We start from the raw sequence: 20,756 nt of genomic DNA, 5'->3' as shown, positions 1-20,756 counted from the left end.
AATACTTTCTAGTATCCTCCCCTCCTGCTTGCTCCATGTAAAAGTGTGATTTGACTAGACTTTTGATTTGTGTTCTGTATTTGAAAGCTGCATGTTCTGTTGCTTTTCACACTACTTATTGTACCATCCCTCCTAATATCTATACAAACATAACAGATGCTCTCCAGAAGTGTGAGATGCATTATCCTGGAAGCAATAGACTATATCTATTATAGACTATATCTATAATAGAGTTGATCCGTTGGCATTGATAGATTTGGATATTTCTGGTGCATTAATGTCAGTGGGCCTACCTTGGTTAGGTACAACCCTTTATAATTCAGGACAGACAAACTTTTCATACAAAGTGGGCTGCAGGAATGCTTCAACATGAAACCTGTGGGCCGCACATTGCTTTGTTGCACGAGGGAAGGAGAAGTGAAGGGGGAGGTGAGAGAGGCAAAAATTTGAAGCCCAACCAGCACCCCTCACTCTGTCTTCCCAAAGCTGGCTAAGTGGGGTGCTGGGCTTTAGTAAGGCAGTATAAGTTTGTGGCCGGGTCCTAGAGCCCTCCCACCTCCTTCTCAAAGACCTGACTGTGGGCTGCTGGAGGGGGGCATCAAATGTTGCTGGCAGCTGCCAAAAAAAAGCTACATATGGCAATACATTTTATTTCTCCCTCTTTGTCATATGAGGGCAGAGTGGGATGGCGGTTTCACCAGCCATATACCACTGAGTGAAACCGACATTGCGATCTGTTCCTCATAGCAGTTCTGGGCGATATATCGAGATATCGCCCAGGCCTAGCATACAGCATTTATTTCTCCACCTCCATTACCCATCTGTAAAATCAGAGTAATTGTGACCTACTTGGTGAGCTTTCTGTGTCATTGAACTGCAGGGTCTTTAAAGCACTATCCCTATAATACATTAGATACCTTTACTCTCTTCCACTGCAACAATGTCTGTTTTGATGGCATACCTGCAAAGAGTGTGGCATCAGCATCCTGGAAACAGTTATTCATTTAGCATCAGTGTTGTATGTTTGGTGGCACTGGACATATTCTCCTAGAAAAACCCAATCAGCGTAATTGTCTGTTCTGCCCCACATCAGGTAACTTACCCAAAGTCCCTTGCACATTTCCCCATGCCAGATTCCATCCCTTTTGTAAATTGGGTCTGCTTTTGTAGGCATACTCTTTCTCATCTCAGAGAAGGCCATCTTCTGTCTAGTGCCATATGCTACAGCTGCATCTCAAGGCCATATGCCACAGCTGCTTCTCTAAGTGGATGAGAACAAAGCAAAATGCATCCCTTTTGTCAGGCTATTGTGCTAACTAGCCCTTTGCAGGGCTAAGGTCTCCTGGTGTCTTTGTGGGGAGGGTGGATGGGATCACATCACCATTACCTTTGGGCTTAAATTGATGGCTGATGGGATCGCCTGTTTTTAGTTGTTCTTTTCTTGTTCTTGAAGCTTTTGGGGCTTTACAATAGCTCAAACTGGAACTTCAAAGCACTTTTTCTTAAGAGAGTCTAGCGGACCAAAAGATATAAATTGTGTATATTAGAAACACTTTCCATCCTGGCTGGGCCTTATGAGAACTTTGTTGCTTCAAGAACTGGGGCCTGAATTTGCTTGCTTTTTTTCTTCCTCCCACCTCTTTTCCCTTTTTTGTGTCATGTATTTTAGAATGTAAACTCAAGGCAGGGACTGTCTTTATTTTATGCTGATCTATAAGCTAGTCTTTTTGCGTTTTTGGCAGAGGAGTGGAGTAAGCATGTTTTTTTACATAACATACTTTTTTATTAGGAAAAGTATATGCTTTGGAAACACTAAACTCTCTGATTACCAGTAAAGTTCCTCTTATAAAATTCCTTTCCCCCATATAAACCAACCTGGACTCTGTGTTCGTCATGTGCCTCCTACATTTGAGGTCCAGAGGGTGGCAACACAAGAATGGGCCTTCTCTGCAGTGGCTCTCCACTTGTGGAATGCTCTCCCCAGATAATCTTACCTTCATTATATATTTTTAGGCTCCAGGTGAACGCATTCCTCTTCAACCAGACCTTTGGCTGATTAATATTCTAAAGCCTTTTAAATGTGTGTCGGGTGGGTATTGTTTTGTTTTTGTTTTAACTATTTATTTGCGTTTTGTGAACTGCTCTTAGATCTTTTGATGAAGGGTGGTATATAAATCTTAATAGTAGTAATTATACTAATAATACTAATAGCCAGTGTGTTGTAATGATCAGAGAGTTGGACTGGGACCTCGGAGAGCAGGGTTTGAATTGCCACCCAGCTCACTGGATGACCTTAGACCAGTAACCATCTCTTAGTCTAACATACCTCACAGGGTTGTTGTGAGGATGAAATGAAATGGGGAGGAGAACCATGTACACCACCTTGAGATTCTTGGAAGATAAAGGTGGCATATAAATGAAACAAACAAGTAAACAAACAAAACATAGCCTTGAGAACAACCCTGTGAAGTAGGCCAGCGTTCTGGCTTTCCACCATGAGAGCAGACTCTGCGGTAATGAACTTGACTGAAGCCCACTTAATGAGCTCTTGGCTCCCAGAGGGATTTGAACTCAGGCCTTTCAGTGCTTCATTTCCAGGCCGCACCAATAAAGGATGTATTTTAAAAGCTCCTGCAATCCCAAGTTGTAAGTACTGTATACTGTTTTGTTTCATACATTAAAACAGATTAGTATTATGCACGTTAATCAGTCTTCCAGTTCTGTTGGGTATCCTGTGTTGTTTATTGAGTGGGGGGAAACAGCAGCTTGCACAAAAAACCAAGGGTGCCTCCTTATGCAACAGCAAGGCAGCTTGATTAAAAATTAAATCCCATCTCTGCATAATTTAGCAGATGAAAATGGCATGGCGCGCACATGTCTTGCCCTTTTGCATACTGCTTACTTTGTGTGCATGCTGTTTACTTAGTGTGGTTTGGAAACAGCAGAAGCATACTGTATACTTGAGTACTTGGATTCTTTTAAGATTTGTCTGTTTGGGCAACGCTCAGGTTATCTTCAGGGAACACATTTGCTTCCGAAGGACGAAGATGGAATTTTAACAGAGTCGAAGGAGGCTTAGATGGCAGCATTGGAATGTATTTGAGAGAGAGAAAAATAACACATCCTGCTTGAAATGCTTTCCATTCTCAAGGCTGCCAGTATGAGCCCTTGCCCATGAGGATTGCTAATATCCATCCTGAAAAATAAACAAAACTTCCTGGCTATAGATGAAATTGAAAGGCACTCACCCTTGCTTCTACTCCTTTGGTTTCCAGGGAAAATGTCAGCCATTTGCTTGGCTTCAGGCAATTGCACAGCTTTCTAATAGCAGTGGGCTCTACTGGATAGCATCATATCCAGTATCTTGCTCAGCCAGAGACTTCTTAAGTAAGTCCCCCCCCCCAAGGAAAGGCAGGATTTAAAAATAAGCAACATAGAGCAAGTTCCCCTTGGTCTTCACTTGTTCTTGTGGTGTAGTGGTTAGAGTACTGGACCTGGGAGACTAGGGTTCAAATTTCCGCTTGGCTGTGAAGCTCACTGATAACCTTAACCCAGTCACTGCCTCTTAGCCTAATCTACTTTACAGGGGTGTTGTGAGAATTATAGTCGTGGTGGTGGGAAGGAGAATCATGTATGCTACCCTGAACACTTTGGGTGAAAGCTTGAATATAAATGTATGAATCAATGAGTAAAAAAATAAAATATGTTGATTGATAAGTAAATAGGAATTAGCTTGTATCATGTCAAGAACATGCTATAAGAGTAAGCAAATACCTTAAAAAAGAGAACGATTTCAAATAAAATGTTATATTTGACTTAACATGCAAGTCAAACCACTGTTCTGCAACCAGTTTGGAGTGGCTGTTATTAGACGCCAACACAACAGGGGAGAAAATCTTAATCATATTCAAAGCCTAGTTATCAGAATCAATTGTTTTAAGTGACAAGCCCATTAGTTTTTTTTTTTGTGTGTGTGTCTTTGTTTTTTTGCTATGGGCTTATTTTTTGTATGACTAATTGGATGTCACCCAACAAATCTGATCATGGAAACAATGAAATCCTCTTTCTCACAATGATTTTTTGTTTTCTTGTTTAATGGCAAGTGCAGATGCCTCAAAAGGGGCATCAAGAGTGGTCAGTGTTGCATAAAATGGCAGTGTAAAAGCCACTGCACATCCCTGATTAAAGCCTCTGAGTTCTCATAAGCAGGTGGCTGGGGTGAACCGAGATCCTCAAAGTTGCTGTTAGTGCCACAGTGATGGAAACTAATTATAGCCGTGGCACAAAAGCATGCGAGGGTTGGTTTGCAAACAGAATTGTTAATTGCCACATTGGGCCTTTTGAAATATCAGATAAACAAATTTCTTTCTAAATACAAGCAAGTGGTTAACGTGGGCCCGTGCTGTGATTCCCTGCCTTTTTGTGCCTCTCCCTTTCAAGGGGATGTGTAATTAAATTATTAGCATGGAGTGCTGTGCATCCAGAGAGGGAATGCCTGTATAATAATGGTCTGTACCAGGACTCCATGATGTAGCTCTATGAAAGCTTTAACTGGGACTATTCCAGCTGCAAGGGTGAACCCTATGAAATCGTAGTGAAGGCCTGCTTGCCTACTTTCCAACCTGTTCCCCCTGCTTGCTTTCTATTCCAGGTGCCTTCTGTTTTGTGGCTGTTTGTGGTATCACAATTTAATGCCACGTGTCTTTATGATAATTTGCCTTGCAGGGGAGCAGGGGCGGGGAACTACTGTATTCCAAACCCCTGTCAGCATGGTCAATGGTCAGGGATGATGGGAGTCATAATTAGCAACACCAGGAGGGTCACCGGTTCCCCACATCTGCTTTGTATGCACTATAGCATAAGAACAGAGGGAACTGCTTTATGGCAAGTCAGATTATTGTTTCATCTAACTCAGCACTGTCTAGGTAAAAAGGTAAAGGTAAAGGACCCCTGGACTGTTAAGTCCAGTCCAAAGGCGACTATGAGGTTGCGGCACTCATCTCGCTTTCAGGCCGAGGGAGCCGGCATTTGTCCACAAACAGTTTTCCAGGTCATGTGGCCAGCATGACTAACCTGCTACTGGCACATGGAGGACCGTGACGAGTGCCAGAGCACATGGAAATGCCGTTTACCCTCCCACTGCAGCAGTACCTATTTATCTAATTGCACTGGCATACTATTGAACTGCTAGGTTGGCAGGAGCTGGGACAGAGCACTGGGAGCTCACCCTGTCATGAAGATCTGAACTACCGACCGTCCGATCAGCAAGCCCAAGAGGGTCAGTGGTTTAGACCATAGCGCCACCCGCATCCCTTCAACATTGTCTACACCAGGGATGGATAACTGGATCCAGTTGATGAAGCAGATCCTCTCCTATTCTGTGGAAGGGTACTTTGACAAGTGGGCTGGGCTGCCCACCCGTCAGTCAGTTGCATCACTATGATGTCACAACATCAAAGCCAATAATTGGGAGCACATTCTAAATATGTTCTTTATTCTTTCTTCCTTCTTTTGTGGCCGTGGCTTGATTTCAAGTGCCCTTACCACTGAGCTCTACAGCCGTTCCCTAGAGGCTGAAACACTGGTAGCTGCTCAAGCAGCTGAGAATAAAATAGGGATGGTTGCAGTTTTTCACAGAGGAAAAGGAAAGGCTAGGGGTTTTATCTTGTTGTTTGCTTCTTACTGAGAAATGGAGCTTTTAAAACATTCTCTTAAATTGCTGGCGCTTTCTTTTTTATTTTTAAATCTGCATCAGATGTCATGTAAGGGTTGTCTATTGATTTCATTTTGTGCCCCTTTCTCCATTCATATGTCTGAATAATTGTAGCGCTCAACGTGAAATGTTGGCAAGTGCCTACATCTTAATATTTCATATAAGAATGGCATGTTCTGTAGGTTTCTGCCTTTCGGTCCATTTCTTTTTTACAAAATGGCTAGTTCTTATTCATGCGTGGCCAATATTTGCTCTCTAATCCTTGGATCTCTTCATAAAGTTGACCTTATAAATATAACTGAATTAACTGAGCTGGTGTGATTATATAAAGAGAAAAGACAACTTTGACTGGAGCATGTTGGTAAATAGTCATTTTGCTTTCTAGATTAGGACCTTGCTTGTCACAAGTTCTCTTGAGCACAGTGGTCAGTTAAAAATCCAGTCCTTGCCTGAAAATGTTTCTGTGATGTTTTGTAATTCTATAGACAAACCTTGAATTAAATGCGGCAGTGTTACGTGTTTAGTGACTTCTTTTTTCTAATGAGGCTTTTAAGAAAGCTAATTTTAAGAGGCATTTTAGAAACTGGAAATCAAAAAGTGGCAACTTTGGAAGCCTAAATATTGCTGCATGTAGTATCTTAGGCAGTGCATCGTGAGGAAATGAGTGCCTCTACTTTTAACACTATTTTCTCAATGAAACCAGACTAGCTTGTTGCCATAGAAATGGCAAACTGAGGATAATTGACTTCCAAGGTTCTCTGTAGGTTTGCAGATGAGTCGAGCGGCTGTTTTTAGGAAGCCTTCCTATTTTTATAACCATATACCTCAAAGGTACGCCATCACTGCTTTCCCGGCAGGTTTGTTCATAGTCCATGATGTAACATTTTCCCAAGGTAAAGACTTTCGTCATAGCTGGTTAGATGCAGATAGGTCTTACTCAGACAATTGTATACTGTACAAACCTTGGCTACAGAGCATGCTTAAGGACAAAAGACCTTAACTATGATCCTAAGTTCGGACAACATACAAGGCCACACCTTAGCACCCTCTTAGAGTCAGCATGTTTGTGCGGTTTTGGCAAGCCATACTTTGACTTCCTGTATCGTGTGAACTAGGCCATTGTTTGCTTGGAGGATTGTCACAGATTTACTAGTTGTGTGCCATAATAATGGTGATAGTCATATTGTTACCATACTATTGCTGGATAATGGACTATATAGCTTCGTGGACATCTTACTGTATCTCTGCAGGATTTTGTGTTCCAGCATACTGATAATCATTTTATAATAATAATTTATTATTTATACCCCGCCCATCTGGCTGGGTTTCCCTGAGGCGCTCCTTTGAACATTCATCTGTACTGGCATATCCCACTGACTTACTCATATGTGTGACCTGTGGCAGTGCTTTCGTGTGACCAATGGCTTGATGTTTTACTTCATGGGGATTTTGATTCATGTAGGTATATAAGGCAGCGGTGGCCAACCTGGAGCTCTCCAGATGTTGTTGGCCCAAAGTCCCATCATCTCTGACTACTGGTCGTACATGCTGGGTCTAATGGTAAGTGGAATCAAAGATCATTTGGAGAGCCACAGCTTAGCTACAGCAGGAAACTCTCATCAGATGGCCTTTCTGCAAATCCCACTCAGTCTTTCGTAAGCTTGTCCTGTGTGTGTAGATTAGTACCCCTGCATAGCTTCTCCGGTATGCAAAGTATTTGTCTCCCATTGTCTAGATTCCATAACTGTCATAGATACAGGCAATAAAATCTAATTGCATTTAAAAACACGGAATACAAGAAATGCAATCTATCCCCTGCATAAGTTAAGAAGCATAGCCATGTTCAAGTCCAGTGCAAGACAGGTCCACACTTTTAGTGGGGTAGACTCAAGATTTGTGAAGGGATGGAAGCCAGAGTCTTTGTAAACCAGATTACTTTGCCCTTGTAATCTTGAAATCTTCCAAAGATATTTAGGATTCCAAAGGAAGGACTGGTTTGTTTGTTATTGCTTGAGAATGTTGGAAAGTAAAGTGGCTTATCAGAGGGGAAAGTGGATTGAGGTGTAACTGCAGCTTGGTTATGGTGTGAAAAGAGTTGCATTTTTAAATGCTTATGCACACTTCCAAATTCCTATCCCAAAATTGTTGCCTCCCAAGTGAAAGAATTGGTACGGTATGTACATCAGCTGTTGTGTTTTTCCCCTTGCGGATGTATGCCAGGGTTTTTTTTTTTACTCTGAGGCAAGTAAGTGAGTATCTTAAACATGCTAGCATAAAGCTAAGCAAACCAAATAGATGGGCTTGCCTCAAGCCAAGCACAGCTGTTTATAGAAGGGCCCTATGTGTTAACTTGATAGAAGTGGTTTGCCTAAAAGCGGCAGTGGCTGCAACTGCCTGGGGTGCCAAAATTCCAAGGGCACCGGCCATGGCTTTGGAAATGTCTTAGAGTGGGAGAAACTCAGTACTGCAGCACATGGATGAGGTGTACAAAGGCGGCTGAGCAACCCCTGGGCTGTGTGATGCCCCATGTAGTCCAGGTGATGTGATCAAGAGCCTTCTGATCTCCCATTGGCTGCCTATACATAACCACAGTTGCACAGTGACAGAAGTAAAAATCAGAGGACACTGAAATAAAAAATAAGATTATCATATCCTGGTCAAGTTGTGATTATTGAGTGTGGTGATATTCCGCCGCTGGATGGGAAGCAGCACATAACAGCAGTAGGAGCAAAATCCAGTAGAGTGCATAAGCCCTTCTCTGTTGCAAGATCTTCTCATCTAAAGTCTGTGCCTTGTTTATCTGTGTGGGCCTAGGTAGAGGAGCTTGCTTAGGAACATAGGAAACTGCCTTATACTGAGTCAGACCAATGTTCCATCTATCTCAGTATTGTCTACACCAATTGACTGACTGGCTCTCCAGGGTTTCAGGCAGGGGACATTCCTAGCCCTACCTGGAGATGCTGGGGGTTGAACCTGGGACCTTCTGTGTGCAAAGCAGGTGCCCTAGCATTGAGCTAAGGCTCTTCTGTAAGTGGCAGTCCTCTCCCCCAGCCCAGGTGTCCCTGCGCTGGTTGTTAAAGCCCTGGCAGTCTGGATAAAATAAGCACCCCCTTAATATAAGTGCTAACAGTAACTGTTATATGAAAACCTCTTTAAACTTTGCATTGTGGATTGCATCTTCCTGCCCCCTCCTTTATCTCTCTGTGGTTGCAGTTGATGAGCTGCTTATGGGATAAGAAACAGAAAAAGTGTTAGACTGGGGAGACTTGAAAATATTCATTCGGGCATTTCCTGCTTTTAGAGCCAGTCAAAGTGTGAAGGTATATAGATCTTCCTGTAATGGTTGTTGCAGTGTGTGGGATTGCTTGGGTTACCAGCTCTCTGTTTTTATTTCATAGCTTGTGTTGATGCCCCCGTTGCTATACAGAGTCTATGCCTTCTCTTCTACGTGACGGTGGCCTCTGGTGTAAGCGATATTAATCCTTGGCTTTTGCCTGACTGTTGGTATTCATAAGTCAGGAGCGCCGGCATAAGGCAAATCCATTAAATGTGGAATCAACAAGGAGAGAGGTGCAGTAGCAACAGTTGCTATTTGCAGTTTGCACATGAAACAGGGCCCCCCACAGATCCCCTTCCCATTTTAAAACCTTTGCAAACAGTTTTGTTCAGGAGCACGGAGTCTGTGCAATATTGGAGAGTAGTGGCAAGCAAGGGTGTTAGACGCCATGTGAAGGCAGAATGCAAGGATAAGGGCTGTAGGTCAGTGGTAGAGCACTTGCATAAAGAAGATTCCAAGTTAAATTCCCAGTATCTCCCTGTAGGGCTGCAAATGACCCTTGCCTAAAACCCTGGAGAGCCACTGCCAGTCAGAGACAGTGTTGAACTAGATGGACCAATGGGTTTTACTCTGTATAAGACAGCTTCTCATGTTCTTATGGTAAAGGTTCAGGGGCTTGAGTGTCTGAACAGAAGGGATGCCAAGCATGCTATGTTAGGAAAAAGGACTTGGACTAGGTGTGACACCAAACCCCCCTGTTTGTGATGCCTGAAGAAACATTTCTGACAAGCCATGGCTTAGGAGTGGCCACTGAACTAGGTTCTGGAACTCTGATTTTCAAGCTAGTTTGCAAACCACATTTTGGGCATGTTGTGTTTTGGCATAACATTTGAACTCAGCACAGGCAACCTGGTTGGCTGCTGTGAGAACCAGATGCTGAAATCCATGGACCATTGCCCAACCCATCAGGCTCTTATCTTCTTACCAAGTACGGTCAGTACGGAGCCCCACACTCGGAGGCCAGTGTTTGTGGTCAGCATTCAGGCATTCTCAAGGAAGCGGGGGGCGGGGGAGGGAAATCACACATACACACCCTGTGTTTTGCCTGTCCTAGAAGACATAATAATCAAACAACTAAATTGATTGGCAAAGCCAATCTTGGTCTATCTTCATTGGATGTGGTGCGTGTAGCATGTGGTCAGAAAATACTGGGAGGTTGCCTAATTGTTTCTGCAGGATGTGTGATTGGAGAGATAGATGGCATGATTGTCACACTCTCAGTTGATTTTCCATTGCTTCCATTTTATGTTTCTTAGCTTGGGAGAGGCCAGGGGGCGAGCTTTCTCCTTTTCAGGAGCTGTGCTTGCAACCATAGCACAAGAGGAAGGGGCAGATGAAAGAAGCTATTGTAACTGGCCAATGAACAGTCCAGAAAGTAATGCCACCTAAAACCTTTACTGTGGGGCCTGAGAGGTCAAAACCTGGTTAAAACCTTGAAATAAGGGATTGTGGTGGGTTTTAGACTTGGATTTTGACTAGCTGTAGAAAGGTGAGGTAGCTCACAAAGTTGTTGGACTCTTTCTCTCTTTAAAAAAATGTCAGTTACATTAAAATCTCCCATGTGGGCTCTGCATCTACTTTTATTTGCAGAAGAATGGTTTAATATGTCGTCCCAGTGCTCGAAACACCCCCAATTTCCACGTTGGGCTTTTCTTTAAATCTCCCCCCTCAGTGCTCTGTAGAGTCTCAAGCCTCTGAAGTCAAATCCATAGGCTATGAGCCTTTTATCTTTGTGCTGCTAACCTGTGTTTCAAAATAGGCTTGAATGGGCTGTGAAATTCGCAGGAGGCCTTGGGCTTTTCATTACTGATATGCCTCAAGCTTTTGTATTTGTTTATAATTCAAAGGAAGATCTCTTTTACCTCACCCAAAAGATCTTACTGGTCCAAAGGCAAGATGACCTATTTGTGTGTGTGTGTGTGTGTGTCCATGACTGTGAATTTCTTGTTTCCCTGCACACACCCACCCACCCCCCTTTATGAACAAGCCTGCATTTCCTTGACCTGCTTCAAAGAGCACCTGTTGAACTGTTGCCTTCTTGAATTATTTGTTTATTTGAAATATTTCTTACCTGCACTTCATTGCAAGTGATCCCAGGGAGATACATGATAATAGATGGATCAAAAGTATGTAGAAGGACACTAACTAGGCAGGAGGTCTGTCCCACATAATGTTGGAAATAGACCTTTAGTGTGGGGGCACCTGTCAGGTGGCACTCCCTCCTGCTGCATATCAGGCAGGTGCTTTGTCTGTTGTCTTTTCAGCACTTGTTAAAGATGTTCCCTTTCAACAAGCCTTCTAAATCGCTTATCCCAGTTAGTATCTGTCTTGGATTTGAGTTGAATATGTTGTTTGTTGTTTTTAAGCAGTGTTTATTTAAAATTTATATAACATTGTTTTTTATATAATTGTTTCAATTGCTTTTATATGTGTAACTGTTGCATATATGTTATATATGCATTCGAGATGCCTTGTGCGAAGTGATTCTTAAATGTAATAATAAAAATAAAATAAAATAAAAATATTAGCATCCAGTCTAACCGCTAACATTCTGTAAACAACCTGAGTAAACAGCCTGGTGAAACAACCATGTTTTCATCTGATGTTGGAAAGCAAAAAGAGATTGTTGCACCAGCCATACCTCGGAGGGGTTACATGAAAACTCTTACATAACCTGACATGTATGAACGTTTTTGAGTTGAGTGACAGAATAGATAACCATTTTTTTTTCAAAGATGGAGCCTTCATCCATCTCCCAGTGGTTTCATCTGAGTTGCACTCTCCCTGTATGTTGATAGATTTATACCCTGCCTTCAAGGTAGCTTCCAACAAGAGCAAGAATCAAATAACAAAACTGCAAGCTAGCAAGAAAGCAAGAAATAGGGTAAATTAAAAAAAATAAAATCAAGGTAATACCTCACAGGGGGAGGATTAGAACTGGACATGTCTGCAGATCAAACATCTACTAGGAGAATAAGGTCCATGCAATGACAGAAAGTGGGAAAGATGGTTAGGGAGTTCCAAGGCCTTTGCACAGCCACCAAGAAAGCCTTCTCCTGGTGCAGCTTAGACATGATGATTGTAACTGTCTGAATAGGGATTGCACAGATTCATGAAGGATAAGGCTGTGGATTGTGACTAGTCCCAATCACTGTCTGCTACCTCCATTATCAGAGGGTTTATGCCTCTGAATACTAGTTGTAGGGGATTGCAAGTGGGGAGGATGGTGTTGCACTAAGGTCCTGCTTGTGATAGACTTCTGGTTGGCCACTGTGAGAACAGGATGTTGAACTAGATGGGTCTTTTGGTCTGATCCAACAGGGTTATTTCATTCTTATGTCTGTATGTCAGGGTAATATGAAAGGAACGGGAACAGAGCCAGTAAAATAACTTCCCCTCCCAACCTATTAGAATCGAATTGCTCTGATGCCAATGTAAGATAGTTCACACTCGACTTCACAGAGCAAATATTTAATACTGTGTCTTAAATAAAAAGTGAATGTAGTGGTTTACCATTATAGCTGAGTGGATATAAATATAGGCAATTCCTATAGCACTCTTTTATGTGTGTTAGGTTCTGAGGTGTTAGAAGACAAAAATACCAGGTTCTTCATTTGTGTATCTACAGGAATTAGATAAGCCATAGTTTAATGTGACATGAACAAGCTGCAGTGAACCTTGGGCTTATTTGTTTTCAATTCTGATGTAACCATGAAGCGGACTTTATAAGCTTTCCCTTCTCCTTTTGGAGGTAGTAGTGTCCTCTGAGTCAATATTATCTATGGGTTGTTTGAAACAAGCCAACTTGAAACCATGATTTAGTGTAGCCTTCTCTTCCATATGTTGTTGAGAGACTCCAACTCTCATAAGCCCTTGCCAGCATGACCACTGGACAGAGAGTTGTGGTCCAGCAACATCTAGAGGACACTATATTAAAAAAGGCTGGTTTAACATAACTTCTATCCCTGCCCTTTCCTGAAGTTCTTCAATAATAAATATGTGTTTGTTTATTTTTCGCTAGGTATTCTCAACCCAAAGAATCCCAAGGAAGCACCCAAATCCTTCAGCTTTGACTACTCCTACTGGTCTCACACATCGGTAAGAGCTCTGATTTTGTTTCCTAGAACAATCCCCTTTGAAGGTGGAATCTAAGCCTGTCCAGCTGGTGATTGGACACCCCCCTCGCCCCCTAAAGCAGCTGTTTTCTTCCTTTGACTGTATTGTGGTTTTAGCAACTGAAGTTTCCAAGTATCATCTCGGTGTATGTTTAACTGCTTTTTCCATCATGGGTTTCAGAAAGATTAAATTCCAAGTGGCAAAGAACAAGTGTGTGCAAAGATGATAGAGGAGAGGGGTTGGCCCAAGGAGTTGGAGAATGGAATTTGAACAGCAAACATTTTCCTCCTGTGACTGTTTAGTTTTATTTTTTGTTCAGAAAGGAAACTCTTCCTATAGGATTATTTCTGGCTTGGTGAAAGATGAGTTTTAATCTTCTGGGTTATTAGGAGGAGGGCAGTGCTGTGCCTTCAGCTTCTCTACTCCACCTCTCTGCTAAAGTCATAAAACATTCTCTCCTCCAAACAACGCCCCCCCCAAAAAAATCACTTGTGAAAGCTGAATCTGAGGTCTTGCTTACTTCCAGTAATTGTTGGGCTTAGCCGTGGCTGCTCTTCACTTGTCATAAGGGTGGAGTAGATGTAAAAAAGCACTCCCTATTCCCAACAGATGTAAACTTGGGTAATTGATTTTGGTCCAAGAGGAAGGTATGGGCAGGGTTAGTAGCCACTGAGCCCAGCTGGCTCTCATTCAGAAAAATCAAAGGACTGAAAAGTGTTTTTGTTTTCTAATCTCTGCATCCTGAACAAAGAAGCTATGAAATGGCCCTACTGTCCTGCTACTTGAGGGATAGGGAACCACAGGCATAGAAACCTAATGTGGGGCTGTTGGGGAAGGACACCCCCCCCCGCCAATCTGGTGCTGAAGTGACATCAAAGCAAACCATTACAATCTATTGCAGGACAAAACTGTATCAATACAGGACATAGCATTTTACATTAAAATACAGTGGAACCTCGAGTTACGTACTGTCCTCCTTACGAATGCTTCGAGTAATGAGCTCCACTAACCTGGAAGTAGATGTCCCTAGTTGCGAATGCCCCGGGATGCACAGACCCGGGATGCACAGACCCGGAAGAATAGACCTCTGGAATGAATTAAGCTCGTAACCGGAGGTACCGCTGTATGGGACAATCCTGTATTATACAGGACAGGTGGCAACCCCACCCCCAGGCATCACTGTCTGGCCCTCAGTACTCTCTCTAGGCCACTTTTCTCTTTCCCCAGGCCTCTCCCCAACACTTGGCCATACATGAGAAGTGTTTTTGCCTGATTACACTGTGTCCTTGAACTGTGATAATGTGTTTTCCTTGTGTAGATAGAGAGGGGTATGTGCAAAGTAGCCTACTGTACAAAACTAAAAATTATATTAATTGCTCTGTCTGCTTTTGCCTCCGGCCCTGCCCATCATTGGCTGGGAGCTAATGGGAGTTGTAGTCCAAAACACCTGGAAGGCACAAGGTTGGCAAAAGCTGTTTTTATACCAGTCTTCCAAGACTGCTGTTCTGCATAGACCCCACTGTTATTTAGGAGCAGGAAAGCACCTGGCTGAAATGTCCCCTCTTGCTCCAAACCCATTTAGGTGGTCTTGGTCACACCCCTCTCTTGTCCCTCGGCACTATCATTGTAGTTTGATAGATAGTTCCCATCTGAGCGTGGTGATGATGAACTTGTCCCACCAAGATAAAATTTAGCATCTGATCCTTGCACTCCTGCATGCATGTGTCCGTGTTCTCTCTCCTGACCCTCTCCCCCAAGCTATTCCTTTTAATTGAGTAGTAAGTTGGTTTTCCACAGAGAGCATAGCAGGGCAGTCATCTTGTTGTGGGTTAATCTGCTCCACTTATTCCTTGAACGGGAAAATGTTCTGCTTGTCAGCTGAGGCTCCGGATTATGTCATGCTTGGAAGCCTCTTTTTAAAGAAATAGCATTATTTTTTCTTCTCTTTGATTTTGCTTGCTCTCTGAAGCCTTCTGTATGTTTGTATCTTTCTTCAGTAAGATTGTGAAACACAATTATTCCCGTTTTTTTTTAAAGCAGCATCTGGCACTGACTTCTTTGCTTATGCCCTTTATATTTTATTTCAGTTTGATGTACTGAGTTCTCAGCTTGAGAGTTGGAACTAGAGCCTGTGCAAGCTGACAAGGCTTTGCCCTTAGAGAAGCAGTGGGACTAGTTGGGTAATAGGGGAAGAGGGAAAGGTATTTTTTTAATGCTCTGTAGTACTTTATTCTCTTTATTTGCTACTGCAAATGTTTGGTACTGAGGAGTCATACACTGGAGCAAATTCAGTATGTTGTGATAATCCAGGCTTTCTGGCTTATCAGTTGTTCCACTTTACTCTTCACCTGCTATGACAGAGGAAAACAAACCAGTTTGTCTTTCAGTTACATCCAAACCTGCTGTTTTGGTTTATTGTTCCCTAACAAGATGCAATACTAAGCCATGGCTTGCTTTTTAAAAACTTGGTTGGTTTTCCAGCTGCTCTTGCCTTGTGCCTTGGTAAGTTGGTAAATATGTGGGGTGGAGTGGTCAACAAACCATGCTTAAGGAATGCTGCTCATATTTCACGTAGCACCAACAATGGTTAAAACTCAGATTGATAAGCCAAGAACAAACGAAGGATGCAGACCATGGCTTGTTGTCAGTAAACAACCCATAATTCAGACATGGGCCAGGTTCACACATAACACTAATCCATGGTTGAATAGGCCATAGTTTGATAAACAATGTTATGTACGAACCAATAAGCCAGGCATGTCTGAAGTCCGTTTCGGGGGCTTAATGCGGACCGCCGGTTGGTTTAATCCGGCCTCTGTAGCAGTTTATTTCCTGGGGAAAATTCCTAAAAAAAACTCAACAACTTCAGTCCTAAAAAAGGTCAACAACTATGGTTGGCCCTTTGGTCGGCCCTCACAGCCCTTCACTTCATCAAATCTGGTCCTCTTTGAAAAAAGTTTGGACACCACTGTAAACCAACAACAAGCTATGGTTTAAGGTTGGCTTCTGAGTGTGAAAACAAACCACAACCTCTTGTTCAGCTGTAACAGGAAGCCAGGCCATTTTGCTTTGTTTGGTCCTTTCATGGAGTGAATTTTAACAGTGTGGGAGTGATCAGTTACCAGCTTCTTCATGGCAAAACCTGGCTTATTGTGACATGTGAACAATGGCGTACCCGTAATATGCAGTAATTGATCACCCTGTAAGCTGCAGTAATAGCATGGCAGTTTCACTACTTGCCCTCTTCTACAGCTGAGTTTCCCTTTCTCCCCTACAACTATTTCAACAGATTATGAATTTGGCCTCGCTACCCCCATTTACATTTTTCAATTTAGGTTCCTCAAAACGTGAGCAAGGTTTGCATCCCTAGACTGCCCCAATACTTCCAGATTTGTCAACCAAATAAAGCTGTCACTGTAAACGACTCCAGCTGCCTTTAGTTTTCTCCCAGCCCTGTTTGTCCACTTGCTAACTTGCAGAAGATATCTACTTGCGACAAGGTTCTTCCTTGGCATTACAAATTAGCAAGATGCTTTTAATAAAACAGTTGGGGAAGTCTGCTAGGACAGCTGCATGAGCTGGTTAGTTTTCATGACTGGTTGCACTTTGTCGCTGAGATCAGAAGCAGATCCTCTTGATTTCCTGAAACAAAAAGCACTGGCAACTGCAAGGCTCCAAGAGCCTTAGAAGTTCATCACCTTCCTTTTAAGTAGTCCCTGTTGTTACTTAGATACCAAAGTGGCCGTATCTAATTCTAATCTATAGTTAAAGGTGCAAGAGGATACACTTGAATGATAGGAACTGCAAACTTCCTTTGGTAACTGGTTGTGGTAGTGAAGGAACATCTTAAACAGGGGTGAGGAACTTCAGGCCTCCAGGCCTGTATCTCTCTGACCCTTGGGATTCTTCCTAGGCTGAACATCCCTCCTCAGCCACACTCCACCTCAGGCAACACACACCCCTTACAAGCCCTGCTTTGTTTTCTGCTTGAGTATTTTTTGTCTGGCTGGACTGTATCCTTGAACTCTGACTTGCCTGGATGGAGGAGGATGGAGAGAGGGGTGTGTAGATACTAGCCTACTGTACAGAGGTAAATGGTCATGATTTGCTCTGCCCACTTATGCTTCTAGCCCAGCCCTTCTGGCATGTGGCCCCATAAAGTTGCCCAGAAGTGAATGTGGCCCTTGGACTGAAGATGGTTCCCCATTCCTGATCTTAAGCATTGTATTCCCTGAGGGTATGTCCTTCATAAATACCCATAAGAAGAGCCTGCTGGATCAGGTTGAAGGCCCATCATCCTGTTTGCAGAGCGGCCAACTAGATCCCTCAATAGGATCCTTGGCATCTCTAGGGAAAAGGTCCTCAGAAGCATGGCTAGATGAAACTTTGGAGACTAGTTGCCAGTCAAGAGTAGACATTCCTGGGCTAGTGGGACTAATGCAGCCTGACTCCACAGAGGGCAGCTTTATATGACCAAGAAGTGCTTCCCACACTAGCAACCCTTACCATTCTTTACCAGTCTTGCCTGTTAACAGCTGCTACTGCCTTTCTGTGGAAGGCTGTATCACAATTTTTGGATTCCCTTATCTCTTTCCCCGAAGAACATATCACATGAGATCTGTTAGATGAGATGAAAGCCCCCCCCTCCATAGTCCAGCTTTCTCTTCTCACATTAGCCTGCTAGATGCCTTAATGGGAAACCCTTTACAGTTGTTCCATTCCTAACGGGATCAATACTGACTCTCCGCTTACCCTTCTGTTTAAATCTTTGCAGCCCGACGATCCTTGCTTCGCATCTCAGAATCGTGTGTACAATGATATTGGGAAGGAGATGTTGCTGCACGCCTTCGAGGGCTACAATGTCTGTATCTTTGCCTATGGCCAAACTGGAGCTGGGAAATCCTACACGATGATGGGGAAGCAGGAGGAGAATCAGGCAGGGATCATACCACAGGTAAGGAAGAGTCTTGGGATGCCCTGCTTTGAAAAATTCTTCTAGCAATTGGCTTTCGCATGGGATTTCTCTGAAGCTTACAGAAATCAGATTCCAATTTCTTTTCCTCAACCAGAATCGTTGCCTTCTTTTTAGAAATGCAAAAGGTGTGGGAAGAAAGAAGACATTTTAAATAGTCAAAATTAAAGTTACCTCCTCTTGTTAGGATTTAAGTGCATTTGTCTCAACATTCTGTAAGAGCACACTCAAAATATCATTACTTATGGAAAACTTGTAGCAGAAAGAACACATTCATTTGCACGTTTTTGGGGGCAACTGTGTCCATACAAGAATACCGTAGGTGAAAATGCAACATGCGATCTCAAAGAACTTTAGGTTTGTCACCTACAGAGAGAGAAAAGTTTGGGTTTTTATAGATATAGATAGAGATAGAGATAGAGATAGAGATAGAGATAGAGATAGAGAGTCTTTTCCAAAGAATGTAGGATACATCTAAGTGGATAGCAACCATAAAATCAGCAATTCTGACATTCATTATAAAAACAAGGCAGCAGTAAGAATGAGTCAGAAAAACAGCAAAATACAGAACAGCAAACAAATCTATAAGGAGGGCGTAGCTCGGTTGCCAGTAGCAAGAGGAACAAACACAAACCAGTGATCAGCCAATTGTAACGACTGTCCTAAAAAAGAAGAAGAGGAAAAGTGGATTTGGGTGAGGCACTTGAAAAGGAACAGTCTCATCTTTGCATATTTACTGTGCTCAATGACCCAGTGATCTGGCTCTGTATAAGGCAGCTTGTTACGTTCCTATGTGTTAAGGGAAGGATTGTAGCTAAGTGGTTAGTGCATCTGCTTTGTATGCAGGAGGCCCCAGAATCAATCATTAGCATCTCCAGGTAGGGCTGGGAATGTTCTGCCTGAAACCCTGAAGAGCTCCTACCGGTCATCTTGGACAACACTTAGCTCGATGGCACAATGGCCTGACTCTGTATAAGGCAGTTTCCTATGTTCCTATGTGTAACTTGCCATTGGTTGTGCTGCTGCTATCAAGTTAATTGAATGAATTGTGTTTGGGAGGGGAGGCAGTTGCTGAGACTAGATTTCAGCCTCAATAAATACATTTTGCTGAATAGGCATTTTGTGCCCTCGTTCTGCTATAGGATCAGCAGCAGATGCTGCTGGCTCTATGCCCCCTGAGTGTAAAATAGACAGTGAAAACCCTTCTTGTGCTAATGGGAAAAACACATGCAGAGCAGACATTTGATGAGGGCTGAGTTATGGCCAGAAGCTGGTGGTAGGTTAAGCAAAATGCCAGCCAGGTGTCGGGGCTGTGTGTCTGCATTTGGAAGCAGGGAGCAAGGCTAAACTCTGTGCTGATTGTTTTGCATGAAGTTGCTGCATTCTGTATCAGAGTTGGGTAGCTCATGGGGCATATCTGGCCCCCAAACCTTTTGATGTTGCCTGCCCCCCATGGGTATCCTTTTAGAATGATTGTATGATTCTAAGTTTTTAGAATATAGGAGAATTTAAGGCAGTATCCAACACACTTGTTCGTTAGCGCAAGGATTTACGTGTGTGCAACAGAACTTCCCCCTGTGCGTGTCCTCGTCCTCCCCAAATTTGCTAGGGAGAGTTGGGGGAACCTCAGATCAGATTTAGGGGGCTCACAGAATGGAGGGGAGGGGGAGATCATTGTGTTGCTCAAGCAGAAATCCTTGCACTGGTGCTCCTTTGGGCATTTAATTATTGTTTTTCAAACCTGTTTTCTTTCTGCTACTCTTTCCTACCACCCTTACTAGTTATTTCAGGATGGTGATGCCCTGTAAAACTTTCTCCACCATATCCTCTAAAATGCCTATTTGTCTTCATTGCTACAGGCATGTGCTCCCCCCTCCTTTGGCTGCTGAAACAGGAGCAATTTTCTCTCTCTGTCAGCCTTCCTTTGGAAGGCAAAGGCTTAAACGCTCCCCCACCCCCAGCATAAATGAAGTAAAGCAAATATTTAACAGATTTTACTATGTATGTACACTTTAGAGCAGGGGTCAGCAAACTTTTTCAGCAGGTGTCCGGTCCACTGTCCCTCAGACCTTGTGGGGGGCTGGACTATATTTTGAAAAGGAAAAAAAATGAAAGAATTCCTATGCCCCACAAATAACCCAGAGATGCATTTTAAATAAAAGCACACATTCTACTCATGTAAAAACATGCTGATTCCCGGACCATCCGTGGGCCAGATTTAGAAGGTGATTGGGCCGGATCCAGCCACCTTGCCTTAGTTTGCCTACCCATGCTTTAGAGTATATAATCCAGGTTTCCTGGAAACAGCCCCCAAAAACTTCATTTTTGCACTGAATTGCATGCTGGTTGGGGTGTGATTGCTTCAACCATTAGTGCCTGCTCATGCCTTCCTAGCCCCCATTGTCAGTTCTTAAGTTCCACCTGCAACAAAGGGCTAAGGAAGGCCACAACTTTACCTCACACTTAAACTACAAATCCACCACAAATGCACAATTAGTAGTCCAAACGATACATTTAAAGCACTATCCTATCACTTTAAACAGTCATGTTTTCACCCCTACCACCAAGAATCCTGGGACCTGTCATTTGTAAAAGGTGTTAAGAGTTGTTAGGAGAGC

General features: G+C 43.1%; 1 protein-coding gene across 17 annotated transcripts in view; it reads left to right on the top strand.

The window, feature by feature from the left end:
* Positions 1–20,756, top strand: part of KIF1B (kinesin family member 1B) — a 135,676-nt gene that overhangs the window by 28,813 nt on the left and 86,107 nt on the right. For all 17 annotated transcript variants that reach the window (XR_014551610.1, XR_014551611.1, XR_014551612.1 and 14 more), the window contains exons 3-4: positions 13,072–13,148; positions 17,941–18,120. Coding sequence is in view for 14 of the 17 variants with exons in the window: in XM_083628387.1 (XP_083484513.1) it covers positions 13,072–13,148; positions 17,941–18,120 (257 nt within the window). In the remaining 3 variants the exon portion in view is untranslated. The remainder of the gene's footprint in view (positions 1–13,071; positions 13,149–17,940; positions 18,121–20,756) is intronic.

The sequence above is a fragment of the Podarcis filfolensis genome (assembly GCF_964270895.1).
Source record: "Podarcis filfolensis genome assembly, chromosome: 8".
Classification (NCBI taxonomy): domain Eukaryota; kingdom Metazoa; phylum Chordata; class Lepidosauria; order Squamata; family Lacertidae; genus Podarcis; species Podarcis filfolensis.
This window is presented reverse-complemented; position numbering and strand designations above follow the sequence as displayed.